Here is a 15007-nt window from a genome sequence, read left to right as displayed (position 1 = left end):
AAATCATCAGCTGTTAGACAGTTCGAACATAACCTAAAGTTTTGTTATATTTCGGGTGCAGACAATAAGTATTTGTAATTTTTTATTTCTATTGAAATTAGATTTTATTAAATTATAAAATTTTAAATGATGGCAGGCTCTGCCTTAAGACGTTTAATGGCTGAGTATAAACGTAATATATAAATAAAATAAAAAAACTTTATTATAAATATGTTACAAATAAATACTATTAAAAAAATTTATAGAATTGACTGTAAATCCTCCTGAAGGAATATTAGCTGGGCCAGTTAACGAAGAAAATTTTTTTGAATGGGAAGCTTTAATTACGTATGAAAATATATTTAAATACAATTTATCATAGTGTATTCAATACAAGTTAATTGAACTTAAATATAAAATATAACTCAATAATACGTACTTTTAACTTTAGAACTTTCAATAAGTGTAATTTTTGCTGTAGGGGACCAGAAGGTACTTGTTTCGAAGGTGGTGTTTTTCCTGCAAAGTTAGTTTTTCCACCCGACTATCCTCTAAGCCCACCTAAAATGCAGTTTACATGTGAAATTTTTCATCCAAACAGTATGTTTTAGGCACTTATTTAATTAATGACTTTGTAATAATTAAACGATATTTTCTATTTATTGTGAATTCTAGTATATTCAGATGGTCGGGTATGTATCAGTATTTTACACGCACCTGGTGATGATCCCATGGGATACGAAAGTAGTGCCGAAAGATGGAGTCCAGTTCAAAGCGTTGAAAAAATTTTATTGAGCGTTGTAAGTATGTTAGCAGAACCAAATGATGAAAGCGGGGCAAATGTTGACGCAGCAAAAATGTGGAGAGAAAACAGAACAGAATTTGAAAAAATAGCTCAAAGATTAGTTCGTAAGACTCTTGATCTTCCTGTATAATATTTTGTAGTATCGAACATTTTAAATGGAAATTTTAGAATGATTTTATTAAATTAAAATTAATTAATTGAATTTTTAGAATTCCATAATACAAGATTGTAATTATTTGTTAATTAAAATTGTAAATATTTTTATATATAATTCTTTTCATTTTTAACCTTAACATGTTTAAATTCATGATAGAATTTGAACAAAACCAAAACCTTTGTATCTACTTGATAAAATTTCCCAACACTTAATGCATGCTTAGAATATTTATAAATTTATAATTAGTTGAAACTTTTTGCAATAAATTAAAAAATAATGTAAATAATATAACATTGTCGAACAAAAAAATTTGAATAAATATAAATATTGATTATTTGCGTAAATTTTTGGAAGAGAAGTACTCATTATAATGGAAATTCACCGTTAATACATATTTTACAGTCATGTTGTATTTATGTAAAATTAATGCATTACTCGAGTAAGTGTAAGTTATAATATTTGAAATTATATATTCAAATATTGATTTAATAAATTGAACCTAATTTTCCATTTACAATAATAAAGTATTTTCTCTTTAATGTTTATAATATAAAATGAATAATATAGAAAATATGATCTTTTATTTATTTTATATTCAATCAATTGTAAAGATCCCAAAGGGAAATGTTTCCATCTTTGCCAGCAACTGCCATTAGACACTTGCTGTTATAAGCTTCAACTTTGCATGATGAGTAAATTATATCATGGATAGTGGCTTTATGCTGATCTAAAACGACAAGCGGTCTTAGCGTTTTCCATGAAAAAATTCTTATTCGTCTATCCCATCCTCCAGTACTAAAAACTTTTGCATCAGGTCTGATTGCAACAGCTGATATACCTGGATTTTTTAAAGGCAATTTTGTTCTTTCAGTGAGTTCTTTATCGGATGATAATGAAAATATCTAAAAATGTAAAATATTAAATTTATCAAGAAATTGTGTTAAAAATATTTTTTAATTATTTTAGGCGCTTGATTAGAAATATTTACTTGTAAATAATCAGCTGGACTTCCTATAATACCATGCATTAAAGATGTATTAAAATCAATATTCATAGGGCATTGCTCAATTTTTATCGACGATAAGATTTTTTTTGATCTTATATCCCACAAAAGTATTTGTCCGCCATCGTAAGTAATTAGTGCATATTTTGATTCATCCATACAAGGTTTAATTGCCATAACATGCCCAAACAAATTTGCTTCTGAATGACTAATTGGACTCAATTCGATTTCCGTTTTTAATGTTTTTAATGAAAATAATCCAACTCTCGATTCATTAAGCGGTATATATATTGCATCTTCCGTTGATACTTGAAATCTACAAGACAATGTTAGATATTTTATAAAATAAGAAAAAAGATGAAATTTTAAAAAGGAGGTTGTTATATTTACCGACAAAAGCCACAATAGTCTGTTTTGATTGTTTCATTTATTATCCAATTAGAACCTTGAGATTTCCATAAATTAATTGTTCCACCTTTTCTTTGAGTTATAAGACACTCGTCTCCGATAGTACATAAGGCTAAGCAAGGCTCATTAGAGGCATTAAGTTTTAATAATTCTCTATTTTTCTAAGACAAAATAGAAGAAACTTTTAAAAATGATTTTAAATATAAGTTAAGGATTCCATATTTATTATGCATTGAAATAATTATTGTACTCTTAAGTCCCAAATATGTACTCTTCCACTTTCAGTTCCAGCATAAATATGTTCAACATAAGGTGAAATGCGAAATAGCAAACTATGAATAGGGCCCATATCGCCCTTCATTATATAAACGGGATCCGGTGGTAGGATTGCCATTGTAAATTATTTGAAACCGTATTTTAATTAACACCTGAAAGTTAGTTCTTTTATTTAGATGTATGTCTATGAAACTGACGTTTGGCAGAAGACGGGAGGCTTATGGCACAATGATGGACTGGATGATACTCTGGAGAAAGAAAATTTTCATTTGTATATCACATATGTGGGTAAATATTAAAGGTTTATAATTCAAAATAAATCTTCAATAAATTATTTGTTTTGTTTTTGTTTTTTTTTTTCTTCTAATCAAGAGTTAGGTACAAATTAATAATTAATTAAAAGAATAAATTTTTAAACAAGTAAACATTAAGGTTTCTTCATTTATTTTTCATTTATACAAAGAATTAAGTAACGACTAGTCATACAATACAACTGTTAAAATTATAATCACTGTTTATTCTTGGATTTGTGATTAAATTGTTATGACATTGAGTTCAACGTCAATATTTATATACGTATTTATAAATTATGAACTACAACAAATTTTTAAGTTACTGACTATATTCAATACGTCATGACATCACATGTTTCGCTCTATAATTGTTATATTTTTCAAATTAATTAAGCTGTATAGAAAATTATGAAATATGAATTATACTGTAATAATAATTATGAGAGTATACTAATGAAATAAATACTCGAATGCGTTGAGAACGAAAACTTGAATCACGTCTTCTAATGTAATTTTTTTGACAAGTATATACAAAAGATACTGAATAAAAATAGTTAACGAACCCTACTGATATTACACGGCCGATATTTGGCGAATTTCGATGATGTCAAACCATATTTTCTTGTGGTTTAAAATATAAGGAGATGTGCCAGCTTCACCTCCCGTCTTCTTCCGCTGCTGTTTACGGTTTGTTTTCTTGTTGCGTCGTAATTGAGAATATTTCAGCGACTTCGTGATCCTCGAGTTGCGCAGTCGAGCACACACGGTAATATCAACTTGCTTTTCAATTTGATTGGCTTTATTTTTCTGCCATGATGCACATGAGACTTAAGTCAATTTTTAAACCACTCGCGACACACGCGGGAGATTCACATGTGCATTCTAAGCTCACTTATTTTCGAATTTAGGCACGTATTTTGCCGATTTTGCTGGAGCTAAACTATATTTGAAATGTTGTAGTATGTCGATCGATTAATGGAAAGTAATTTCTTTACTTTGGCGAGAAAATATCTTAATAATACGGATTGCTAATCTATTGAATTGTTGTTGAGTAGGGAGGCTTTGGTCTTTCTTTTTTTATGCTTAAATTATACATTTTTCGCATGTAATCAAGGTCAATTAGTTATTATATTAGATAAATATTTCGTCTCGTGGTTCGTTTTATCTGAAGAACAACATTTTATACGAAGAAAAATTCTCATACTAATGGTTCATATAGTATGCTCGGTAAATTGATTCGCAGCTTACAGTTTAATCTTGTTTTGTCATGTTCCATCTTATTTCGTCTGGAGCATGTAAGCAACTAGCATTCATTTAATTTTTTAGTAGTACAAGTAGCTTATCTGTTTCTGATTTTCTGAAAATAAATTGATATCTTCTGCCTTACTCTTATATTTGTACATGTGTTTTGTTCCCAATAATTCTAAACAACTGTTTATTATATTTAAAAAAAAAGATTTTTATTACAGTGCAATTACTATGGTACGTACATTAACATTGATGAGCCTACATAGATACGTAAATATATATATATATATATATATATATATATATATATATATATATATGCGTAGTTTTTGTTAAAACAATTAATTTATTCATAGAAATTATTATGACTTTGACAAATAATTATTTTGATGTTAGATAAATTTATTTGGAATGTAAAAAATTATTATCCCTAAGCTTTTATTTGCTGAAAATGCATTGAAATATATTACTACAGCATTTTTATTTTTGAAAATATTTAATGCAATATAAAATCTGGTTTGTTTTTAACGTATTGATTTTTTAACATGATATTTTAAAATGTATATATTAAATATTTAAAACTTGTTTTAAAAAATCTATTAAATACTAGAATTTTCAAGATTAGTTTGATATAGTTATTATTTTAGGAATTATATAGAATATATTTAGAGAACCTTTAACAAAAGTAATTTACTTTGCGGTTCTTTCTATTTTCTCTAATATTTTATTATCTTATTGTAATTGTTGGATATGAAACATGATAGAATGTATTTAAATTCTTAATCTACAGTATTAAAAATCAAAATAATTGTAATAATTTTGATGGTAAATAATTTATATGTATGTTATTATTTTCTAAAACTTATATATTAATTACAGTTCCGTACTATATATATATATATATATATATATATATAAATACACGAATAAATGTATGAGTGTGTGTATAACTAAATAAACAGATAAATTAATAAACGGATAAATAAATAAATACAATATTTATAAGTATACGTGGGCAGTGAGGTAGGACCCAATGAACTCGATACCGTACTTCATGTCAAATAGATAAAATAATGCTGATTTAGACTGCTTTTCAAAAGACCTATTAGAATATATGTTTGATGAACAAAGAAATGAATGAGATAAAAGCCGAATTAATCAAATCCTCTCGCTCTTTTAGCATACAATGCTAAAGATCTGGAGAACAAGTATGTCCTGCCTTTGTTAACTGAAATGGCAATAGAAGAGGAAGTGGAGCTTCGTTAATCGCTCCCACAAGCAGTCGGATGGTCGCGCGCGCCACCGCGAGGCGAAACTTGCGGAAAGGGTGCATAAGTACGTGTATGGAGCGACGATGAGGGTAGCGAATGAAAATAGGTCTAGTTACACTTGGGGAGCGAGGCTGTAGCGATCGAGAGGAGGGTACAGAATTGACTCCGCGCTTCTTTCTCCTTTCTAATCTTGTTTCTTCTAGCTGTTCTGCTTCTCCCTTCGTTCAACCTTCCATCCGCACGCAAACAAGCACATACGCGCGAGCGCTTGTCATTTCCCCTTCCCTATCGATGTTGCGGGCATTAAAATCTTCTGTCATCTTGTTAAGCTTTTTGGCTTTTTCGATTAGCTAATCGTAGTCGCGCAAATCCTCGTCCTGTGCACCCTGTCGATCTCCTTCACCTTGGTCGCTCCGACCTACCATTCGTCGTTCCACCTTCTCGACGTCGGCTTTTCTTTCTCTCCTCTTCCATACAATCCGTCACCCCCACCCACACGCGTACTGTCCGAGTATCTCCGAGCCTCCGCGTGCACACTGCACAGTACCCGTCTATCTGTCGGGTTGACCACACGCTCACAAGATTAACGAAGATCGTGCGCAACACCCTGGAAGCATCACTGGAGCTACTACGGGGAACGTCGATCTAGGTATCGAGGAATAAGCGGCCCGAGCATTGGGTCATTTTTCTACTTAAAAGCGCAGCGAAGCTCACAGTCACGCGGGTGAGTACCGCATTTAGGCGCTCTTCTTTTTATGGACCAATGATTAGAAATAACTTTTCCTATAATAAAAGGCTTAGTGCCAACATTTTATTTTATGATTTTAGTCGATATTTATTTTTAAAATTGAATGCAGAATCATGAAGATAGAAATGATAATTACCTTTTGTATGAAAGTTATTTTTTATACTTATCCAAGCGAAATTTCCATTGTGGCCTTAATGTAATTACATGGGATTATTAGTTGTTAATAAATTGAATTATCATGTGATTAGATTTAAAATGGTCTACTAAAGAAATGATTATTTGATTTAGTAACGTGATCATAGACGAGATGTATATAGACAATTTTGTTTGTAGCGCAATTACAGTTTCTTTTAGAAAGAGAATTCTTTTGTCGCTTAAATGTAAATTATTCTTTAATAAGAAAATATTACTTGTCAAAATGTGATTGTGCCACTTTAAAGAATATATTAATCCTATTTCATAGTCGATTGCTTCTGGTTCTTTTATTCGAGCTTTTCATTACGAAATTGAGAGATAATTATTCTCAACATGAATTGTTACATTAAAAACTGTATTAATTCTATTTTCATCATAAAATATGTCCATAATACAAATAATTATCATATATATATATATACATATATATATGATTGGTAAGGTTCAGCAATTTTTTTAACGATAACTTTATCAATCATGTCTTTTAAGCGAAATTTTGTGCTGCGATTTGAAAACAGTTTTTCCAAACGAACAATTTCCTAGTAGTAACCGTCGATTATAGCCTGACAGAGCCTGCAAGAAAAGCAGAAATGTTTGTTACACTAACGTTTAATTTTCATTAGCGTTTAACGAACAAGAAAGTCATCAACATAAGGATAATTAAATGTAATTTTATTTACACGTTTCATTATATATTTTTCTTTTATTAAAGCCAAGAATAAATTGCCAAAGAGACAAGAATTCGAGGGCGCGCATTATAAACAATTTTAATTTTGTGAAGGAAATCGATGGGGCTGTAGAGTATATGTATACGTGATCGTTGATTGCGCTAATCAATGAGAGGCAATTAAAATCTACGTTCATATGTTGTCGAAAAATCGAAAAAGTAATTTTAATTAAGAAAGTGCGCTGATTTTGATGAGCTGCGTTCTGTAATTCGAATACACATTTATTTCACTCGTATAAGCTCCATCGTATAATGTTTTATTGTAATTTCCAGTAATGCACTCATGATTTTATTTTCTACTTAAAAATTTATCGTACACTTGTATCAAGCATTACTTTATTCGATTTTCATTTCTTGCTTCTTATATTTATGTCATAAATTCGTTGGATTTGATGTGTCGCGGCATTGGATTTCGACTGATATATTAAATTTCGGAATGAGAAATATTAACTGAAAAAAGAACATTGTTGGTTGAAGATCAATACGAAAAATATGTAATATTTTACATGGAAAACATATTTGAAAATATTTATTTGTTTGAAAATAAACAGAGTCATGCAACCCCATATAAAAAATAACAAAAAAATAAAATAAAATGGTGTTACTGCATTTAATTATAATTATCCTTAAAATATTAAGAGCTACAGAATTTTATTAATATAACATTATATTAATTATGCGAAGTTTTTTTTATTTCTCATTTGGAATTGATCATTTACACTTCTCTGCGTGTTCCGAGCATTTTCTCGATTTTAATATAGATATTCATTTAATTACATCGATTTTCATTTTAGTAAGTTATTTATTATGAGAACATTTAATAATTGCTTTTATTGAAAATACCATTTAAATGACAAAAAATTGTCATTTAAAAATATCGCATATTTCCCTTTGGTTGTACATTTCATTTAACTACAGAGGTTTTTATTTTATTTTACATGCTTTTTACTTTCACTAATTCAAAAATTAAAAAATTTCTTGCACAATATTTCTTATCGCTTATTCTCCTTTAAAATTACTATGAATTTTTGTTCTATACTCTTTTACATTATATATCTATATACGCGTACTAAGTATCCAAGATATTTACACTTTTTTCCTCTATGAAAAATGCTCCAACAGTGATTTTATAAAATTGCATTTCATATACTCTTTAAAGCCGCTATCCTTAAAATAAGATTTATTTCAACTACATTCGATATATAATAATGAAACAAACATCTTAAATCAACTGAGAATACGTTTTACGCATCGAGCACTGATGCATCGTAACTTGTCGCACCTTCTTAGCAATGACCATTTAAATGTGCTTAGGTCCGTTGCCATTTCTTGGCAATTATGGAAATAAAATCACTGTCCAAATTAACCAATGGTATTGTGCCTATAGAATGGGTTCATCCGGGAGTCTTTTTTGGTCCTCGAGCAACGATAGTGCGGTCGATCCTGGAATCGGATTGACGGCTCGACAAAAGAAGCTCGTGCAGAATACATGGGCCATTGTTAGGAAAGATCCTATCGTCAATGGCATGGCGATTATGATTGCGTATGTATATTGTGTATTTATTATCTCGAAACCTACATTTGCAAAGCACATTGCTTTCAGGGAAATAAAACGAGAATTACAGTGAGAATTCGGTAAATATTATGGTTGGCCAAATGCTAGACATTGTTTAGAGAGTATTGTTTAAATAAAATACAGTGGGCGTGTTGTTTATGTTGGTCAGGAATAAGTAAAAAGTTTGTTACGATATTAATTAGCTGTGCTTGTTTTGTCACGTACGTCTCACATTATTATTCATCTAATAAGACACTGTATTTTTATTTATTTTTTTTTTATCAGGAACTTTATCGTTAATCTTGACACGTCTAACGATCGAAGTATCCATATTCAATGTTTTTAACTGTAATATAAAAAAAATTGCTGAGTAATTTATATATATTAATATTCAAGGCATATATTTATGAATATAGTTTATCAATGTTTTGTGAGATTGTAAGCAGTATTGTATAAGTTGTATAAACATATATATATATATATAATTACATTAATAATCGAATATTTCACAATGAAGTTTTATCACATATAGTATTTTATATATAGATTGTTGTATAATTGAGAAATTTATATTCAATTGTACGTATTAACTATCTAATAAAGGTATATTAAATTCAAAAATAACTTTTATATTCTTTATAATGTTATTTTTTCTAATTGGTTGTCTATTTTATTATTTTCTGTAATGTTTTTTATGTTTTTAAAGAATTTTATAAATTTTCAGAATGAAATGGTTTTATTTTAATATTTGAACAATACATTAAATTGTGGTATAGAAAAATTGTATTAAAAATTTGTATTAAAAACTTTAGTAAAAAGCATTAATATTTTATAATTGTCTTCAGTTTTTTTAATATACTCATGTACATTAAAATAGTGTCGAGCTTAAATATTAATTTCTAAATTTATGTGAAATACCTTTATGTAAAATTATTTTATTTATTTAGTTTATAGACTTATGTAAATTGCTAATTTTTTAAAATTATTAAATAAAGTTTATAAACAAATATTTTTAGTTTAAAATTTAAGCTTATTTAATATAATAATATAAGAACGATCGACATATTTATTAGATTAATTTTCTTGATTAATATCGAAGATATTGTGATGAATATATCGATATTTTATGTCAGCTTTACTATAGAAGATCTATCAATTATTGTTTTTCAAAATATTTATGAAAGTGAATTATATAAATAATCACATTTCAATTGTGGAAGTTGTACTTAATTAAAGAATTTGACTATGGTTAATTGAATATTATGGAAATAGCGAAAAGTGCAAAAATATGCTCCTCAATACTTGAAGAGTTTTTTCTGTGAAGCTTCTTCAAGAAGTATCCCGAGTACCAAAAGCTCTTTTCGGCATTCAAGGATGTGGCATTGGAAGAGCTGTCGGCTAACAAGAAATTTCAAGCGCATTGCCTCAACGTCGTGACAGCACTCAACAATATCATTGATTCCATTAATGATCTCGCATTGCTGGAAGCAAATCTCCTTGGCATAGGCGAGCGACACCATAGACGTGGCCAGACAAAGGAACAGTTTCTTGTGAGTAGTGATATATCCATTAATAATCGATGATAAAATAACGTCAATAGTCTATGTCAATTTTATTCACGCGCACACGTGTACGAACACTGTTCGACGACTTTTTAAATGCATTATTTATCATTGAATTAGGCTTTCATACATATTTACGTAAATTTATGACTGATTGTTTAATATATCTTCGTAAAAAGTGTTTTTGTATTATAAGAGGGATTACATTTAAGAATATAATATTGTATAGTAACAACAACTACAGTAGTATATTATTAATTAATTTTTTTTTATTAATTTGTATAATTAATGTATTAATATTAGATGCTGTATTTTATTTATAATGGAAATATTTATTTTATTCTTTATACGATCTCAATCTCAGCCTTGACTAAAAATAATATTAGAAAAAGATTTATTGTAGATGCTAGATCCTATTGATATAAATAATTATTTGTAATAATAATAATAAATAAAAAGGGTTCAAATACGTCGAAAGATGCATATCGTATAAAAGCTATTAATATCAACAAATTACTCGTCGTGTCTTTAATGTGACATATGTTTTATAATAAAAAAAAAATGTTTATAAACAATAATCAATTTTTTTCAATAATTGAGTACATGTATATGTAATTGTAACTATTGTAAATATAACAAGAAGCTTTCTTTTGAAATGTAATTTAAATGTTGTAAAAATGGAAAAATTCTTATCATTTAAAAAGTTTTTTTGAACACTATTTTTATACAATATTTCAATACTATTTCAAATATCATACGTATTTTTTACTTTTATTACAATTTTTTTTTAGCTTATACATTAAATACTGTTAATTTGTGCATCGAAATAATTTTTTAATCATTTAAAAATTTTTTGCTTGCGATCTTTAATTTAATTTAAATATATAATTATTGTTAAATATCTGGTAATAAAAATATATAATGATTATTTGACAGATTCGTTAAATAGTATAAATTTATATGGTTTGATAAGCTTTGATAGACTGCTAAATTAACTGATTAATATCTGTTATTGATAATAATGACAATGTAATAATCCTTATATAATAATAATATTTTATCATTTTAAATGTACATGTACCGATGGTTTTTATTTTTTAATTAACTAATTGTATTAAAACTATTTTAATAATTAGATTAACCATTATAGTTATACTAGTAAATATTTTTATTGTTTGTAAGATTTTTTTTATTCGGAAATTTATTCTTACCACTTTCAGAAATTGTGTCTTAAGTTTCTTGTCAATAAATAACAAAACTTCCGATTTAAGTCTTAACGTAAGCCAAGACTTGAATTTAGTTTATTTGTTATATTTATATTAATTAGGTCAAATGAAAAATATAATTAATCTAAGAAAGAAAAAATCCATTTAAATAATAATAATAATTGGAAGGTAGCTACTTTTACTACAAAAATTTAATATCTATCCTTCAGAGAAAATGTTCTTGCACTTCTGGTTACGTATATATGAATGAGAATGGTAAAAAATTTCCAGCCTCAAGACAATGAATATTAAAAAAAAAAAAAAAAAGAATGAAATGTCTGACGTACAATCTTGCATGTAGACGTTAAAATCAGTAAGTTGGGGTTTTCTATTAATATTTCTTCATTGTGAGTCCGTCATCTGCGTTGTCTGACTCTCGATTTGCAAGCGAGATCATCACGTATTTAAGCTCATCGCTGCTCTTTCGGCCATTTCCACCGTTTACGCATGGCAACGAGACTCGTAATCCAATGATAATCATTGCCATTTCATGCACGGAGTAGTTTTAGACGATTTGCCAAGTGCAATTAACGAGCTTTACCGTGGAGATTTCGTAACCAGGGCTGAAATTTATATTGTCATCAAATTTTAGCAATCCATTAATTATACGGCTTATGTTTATATTTTATGTAAGAGGAAATTTTTATGATTAGTGAATCGATGATCAGCAAACGAATAATTATGTAAATTTCGAAATTTTCAAATGAAGTTTATCATTTAAAATTGACCTACTTTAATTTTGTTAAAATATTGAATTACTAAAACAATAGATCTTTTATCAAAAGTAAAAGAGGCTCGAGTACCGTTTTAACTTTAACATTTTCGTACGCAGTTAAAAATATTTTCTTATATCCGAATACGATATTTGTTGTGGAAATGTACTTTTACAACATTAATATTTCATATCTGATTACTTTGTACAAAAATCATAAATTTATTACAAAAATGTAATCAGTATTATTCTGCTATCGTTTGATAGTAAATAATAACTATATAAAAGTTTTTTATAAAATTCAGTAGCTATGCACAATGTAAAGGTTTAAAAAATATTTTAAAAGCCCAAGAATAATCGAGAGTAAAATGTAATCCACAATGCATAAGAGTTATATTATTAATGGGGAAAAAACTACTTTTAAGAAATCGCAGATGAAAAGTTTAGAAATTGAAATGAGTTTTTTTTTTTTAATCTTAACTAGAATTTTCAAATAAAAACCTTTAATTATAGTATCTACGAAAACGTTTCGTTAAAAATTAAAAAATAACTTGTTACTTAGTCGAGTTATCAAAGAACGTATTTTATTATTCATTTTCACATGTTGTAGTGCCATATGGTATATAGGATATTGCAAAAATGAAATTAAAACATAGTAGTAGTAGAGTAATATTTTTAAATTAGACATATGATGAATTTCCAACTTAATCAATAAAATTCATTATTCAAGTCTTTGCGTTGTTTCCCGTTAATTTACGCATCGAAAGCAATCTTCGATCAGTTGAAAAGGGCACTTTCCTTTCATCTTTAACTCAATCGAAACATAGTTTTACTGGATCGATCACGACGCTTGCGTCTTTAATATACAATTGCATATAATTCTACAACGACATTATCTTTTAATATTTTACAGAATTTGAAGGATGTAATACTGGATGTATTGCGACAGAAGTTGGGGGCAAAGTTTACGTGCGAGACATCGGTGGCTTGGAGTAAGACGATAGATGCAGTTATCGATGGCATATTTCAATCCTTCACGACGTAATGCAGGTCCTTATTCCTTGTTCATGCACTTACGTATGTCTCTTTGTTCGCCTTTTTCTTTTCTATGTCCCCGCTTGTTCTGTATAATTCTTATAGTGGAAGTAAAACTTATCATTTTTTGAGTTTCGAGATTGAGTCTACTTTACGGATTTACTAATACGTAAGTAGTTATAAATATTTTAATGGTATTTAATCGAATAATGTGAGCTCTGAAATTGAATTGTTAATGTAATTTATAATTTTAAAAGTAACAGTAAGGTATTTCGCCATTTAGAATACATGATTGTATTAAAAAAGCTTGTAAATGAATTTCAAAAATTCTATAGAACTTTTAAGGTTAATTTCTTGTAAGTTGCGATGCCTTTGATCTCTAGATCGTAAAATTGTATCTATGCTCAAAGGCAATGCCTTTATTCTTTCACTCGGTATAATAGTTTAAAAATAACTTTAATTTTTAATACTTAAGAATATATTACAAAACCAAACAAAACACCCGACTAAAAGTTTGGATGAAATAAAATGAAGGATCTTATTTAATTAGTTTATTAAATTTTTAATAAATCATTTTAATTCACACTTCGAATTCTCTGTAATAAATATGTAATCACTTATATTATAGTGAAATTATGTATCTTTGCAATGATCAGCATTTACTATGTAAATGCCTTTCAAAATTTTACATTAATTAAAGATTTTTAAGAAACTTGAATCGAAAATTTTATAAAGTTATGCAGCATTAAACTCAATGAAATTCGAATAACAGAATATTTGCGTAGGAGTAAAATGAAAGGATAATTCACGAGTGAGGATTATTGTGCGCATATAGTTTATTGTTTTCTTCGCACACGACAATTTCGTAGTGGCAGGCGCCTCCCCAACATATAATCCGATCGATCAAATCGTGGTTGAGCACATGTACAACACAATTTCTTTTCCTTTCATTTATTTACTTCTACTCGTTTCTCAATCCATCCCTCTATCTTCCATTTTCTATCTTTCTATCATTACGTGCCAAAATCACTCGCTTCGTTTTTGTCGTTCGAAAGCATAAGTACAAGAGACGTTCACATGTAACATAATAAGTGTCAATGCACTTTACTAGATATGTATAAATCTTTTGGGTAATAATTTTCATTCGACAAGCAGAGCACGAAAAGAGAACGTTAATGCGCACTCGTCATTTTATTTAAAAAAACAATCAATCGATTCATTAGTTTACTATTATTTCAATTATGCTATTTAAAATTTTTAATCAACAAATATTGAATATATATATATATATATGTATGTATGTATAATTAAATTTTGCAAATTTAATTATAAAATGTTTTGAAAATAATGAAAATATTGAAAAAATTTGAAAAAATATGCCATTCATGAAACGATTTTAATTAAAAATATTTGAATGATTGCTTAATTACATGAAAGTAATATCAACTATTTATCAATATGACATACAAATTTTTTTGTAAAAAAATAATCATGTCTTATAAATTTTAATTGACTTAATAATAAAAAAATTTTGTACACGATTATATATCATCCATGATTATTTTAACGAATGAATGTTAAGAATGAGGTTGAATTAAATTTTAATTTATTTAAATTACACATAGATAAATGGCACATATAAACAAATATTTGCAAGTTTTGTTGCTTTATATTTTTATGAAAAATGAATAGTAGCAATTAGAAAAGCGTTTCTTTATTTATTATTCTATATCAACTAATATTTCGACGAGTTGTATAATTTACAAAC

At 27.8% G+C, this 15007-nt stretch overlaps 3 protein-coding genes across 3 annotated transcripts; 2 read left to right on the top strand and 1 right to left on the bottom strand.

Annotated features, from left to right (window-relative positions):
• The first annotated feature begins 12 nt into the window (after positions 1 to 12).
• Ubc7 (ubiquitin conjugating enzyme 7) lies at positions 13 to 941 on the top strand. Its single transcript, XM_011499552.1, has 4 exons — positions 13 to 172; positions 246 to 327; positions 461 to 579; positions 655 to 941. Exons 1-4 carry the CDS (start codon positions 127 to 129, stop codon positions 912 to 914), a joined length of 507 nt encoding a protein of 168 aa, XP_011497854.1. The 5' UTR covers positions 13 to 126; the 3' UTR covers positions 915 to 941.
• Positions 942 to 1500: 559 nt separating this feature from the next.
• Positions 1501 to 3699, bottom strand: LOC105362189 (guanine nucleotide-binding protein subunit beta-like protein 1). The gene is made up of 5 exons (XM_011499551.1): positions 3485 to 3699; positions 2603 to 2876; positions 2335 to 2513; positions 1930 to 2260; positions 1501 to 1843 (listed from the first exon to the last, which is right to left on the bottom strand). The coding sequence occupies exons 2-5, from the start codon at positions 2744 to 2746 to the stop codon at positions 1541 to 1543; spliced, it is 957 nt and encodes a 318-aa protein (XP_011497853.1). The 5' UTR covers positions 2747 to 2876; positions 3485 to 3699; the 3' UTR covers positions 1501 to 1540.
• A 2015-nt stretch (positions 3700 to 5714) lies between these two features.
• Glob1 (globin 1) lies at positions 5715 to 13450 on the top strand. The gene is made up of 4 exons (XM_011499550.1): positions 5715 to 6164; positions 8498 to 8653; positions 9990 to 10215; positions 13118 to 13450. The coding sequence occupies exons 2-4, from the start codon at positions 8499 to 8501 to the stop codon at positions 13247 to 13249; spliced, it is 513 nt and encodes a 170-aa protein (XP_011497852.1). The 5' UTR covers positions 5715 to 6164; position 8498; the 3' UTR covers positions 13250 to 13450.
• The last annotated feature ends 1557 nt before the right edge of the window (positions 13451 to 15007 follow it).

The sequence above is a fragment of the Ceratosolen solmsi genome, unplaced genomic scaffold, assembly GCF_000503995.2.
Source record: "Ceratosolen solmsi marchali unplaced genomic scaffold, CerSol_1.0 scaffold35, whole genome shotgun sequence".
NCBI classification, from domain to species: domain Eukaryota; kingdom Metazoa; phylum Arthropoda; class Insecta; order Hymenoptera; family Agaonidae; genus Ceratosolen; species Ceratosolen solmsi.
The sequence above is the reverse complement of the archived record's forward strand: the minus strand, read 5'-3'. Positions and strand labels throughout refer to the sequence as shown.

Coding starts and splice junctions, on each gene's coding strand:
- Ubc7 (XM_011499552.1), top strand. CDS start 127: ATGATGGCAGGCTCTGCCTTAAGACGTTTAATGGCTGAGTATAAAC. Junction 328..460: donor GAATGGGAAGCTTTAATTAC/GTATGAAAATAT, acceptor TTTTTGCTGTAG/GGGACCAGAAGGTACTTGTT. Junction 580..654: donor TGAAATTTTTCATCCAAACA/GTATGTTTTAGG, acceptor TGTGAATTCTAG/TATATTCAGATGGTCGGGTA.
- Glob1 (XM_011499550.1), top strand. CDS start 8,499: ATGGGTTCATCCGGGAGTCTTTTTTGGTCCTCGAGCAACGATAGTGCG. Junction 8,654..9,989: donor GGCATGGCGATTATGATTGC/GTATGTATATTG, acceptor TTTTCTGTGAAG/CTTCTTCAAGAAGTATCCCG. Junction 10,216..13,117: donor AGACAAAGGAACAGTTTCTT/GTGAGTAGTGAT, acceptor AATATTTTACAG/AATTTGAAGGATGTAATACT.
- LOC105362189 (XM_011499551.1), bottom strand. CDS start 2,746: ATGGCAATCCTACCACCGGATCCCGTTTATATAATGAAGGGCGATATG. Junction 2,261..2,334: donor GACTATTGTGGCTTTTGTCG/GTAAATATAACA, acceptor ATTGTCTTGTAG/ATTTCAAGTATCAACGGAAG. Junction 1,844..1,929: donor GTCCAGCTGATTATTTACAA/GTAAATATTTCT, acceptor TTACATTTTTAG/ATATTTTCATTATCATCCGA.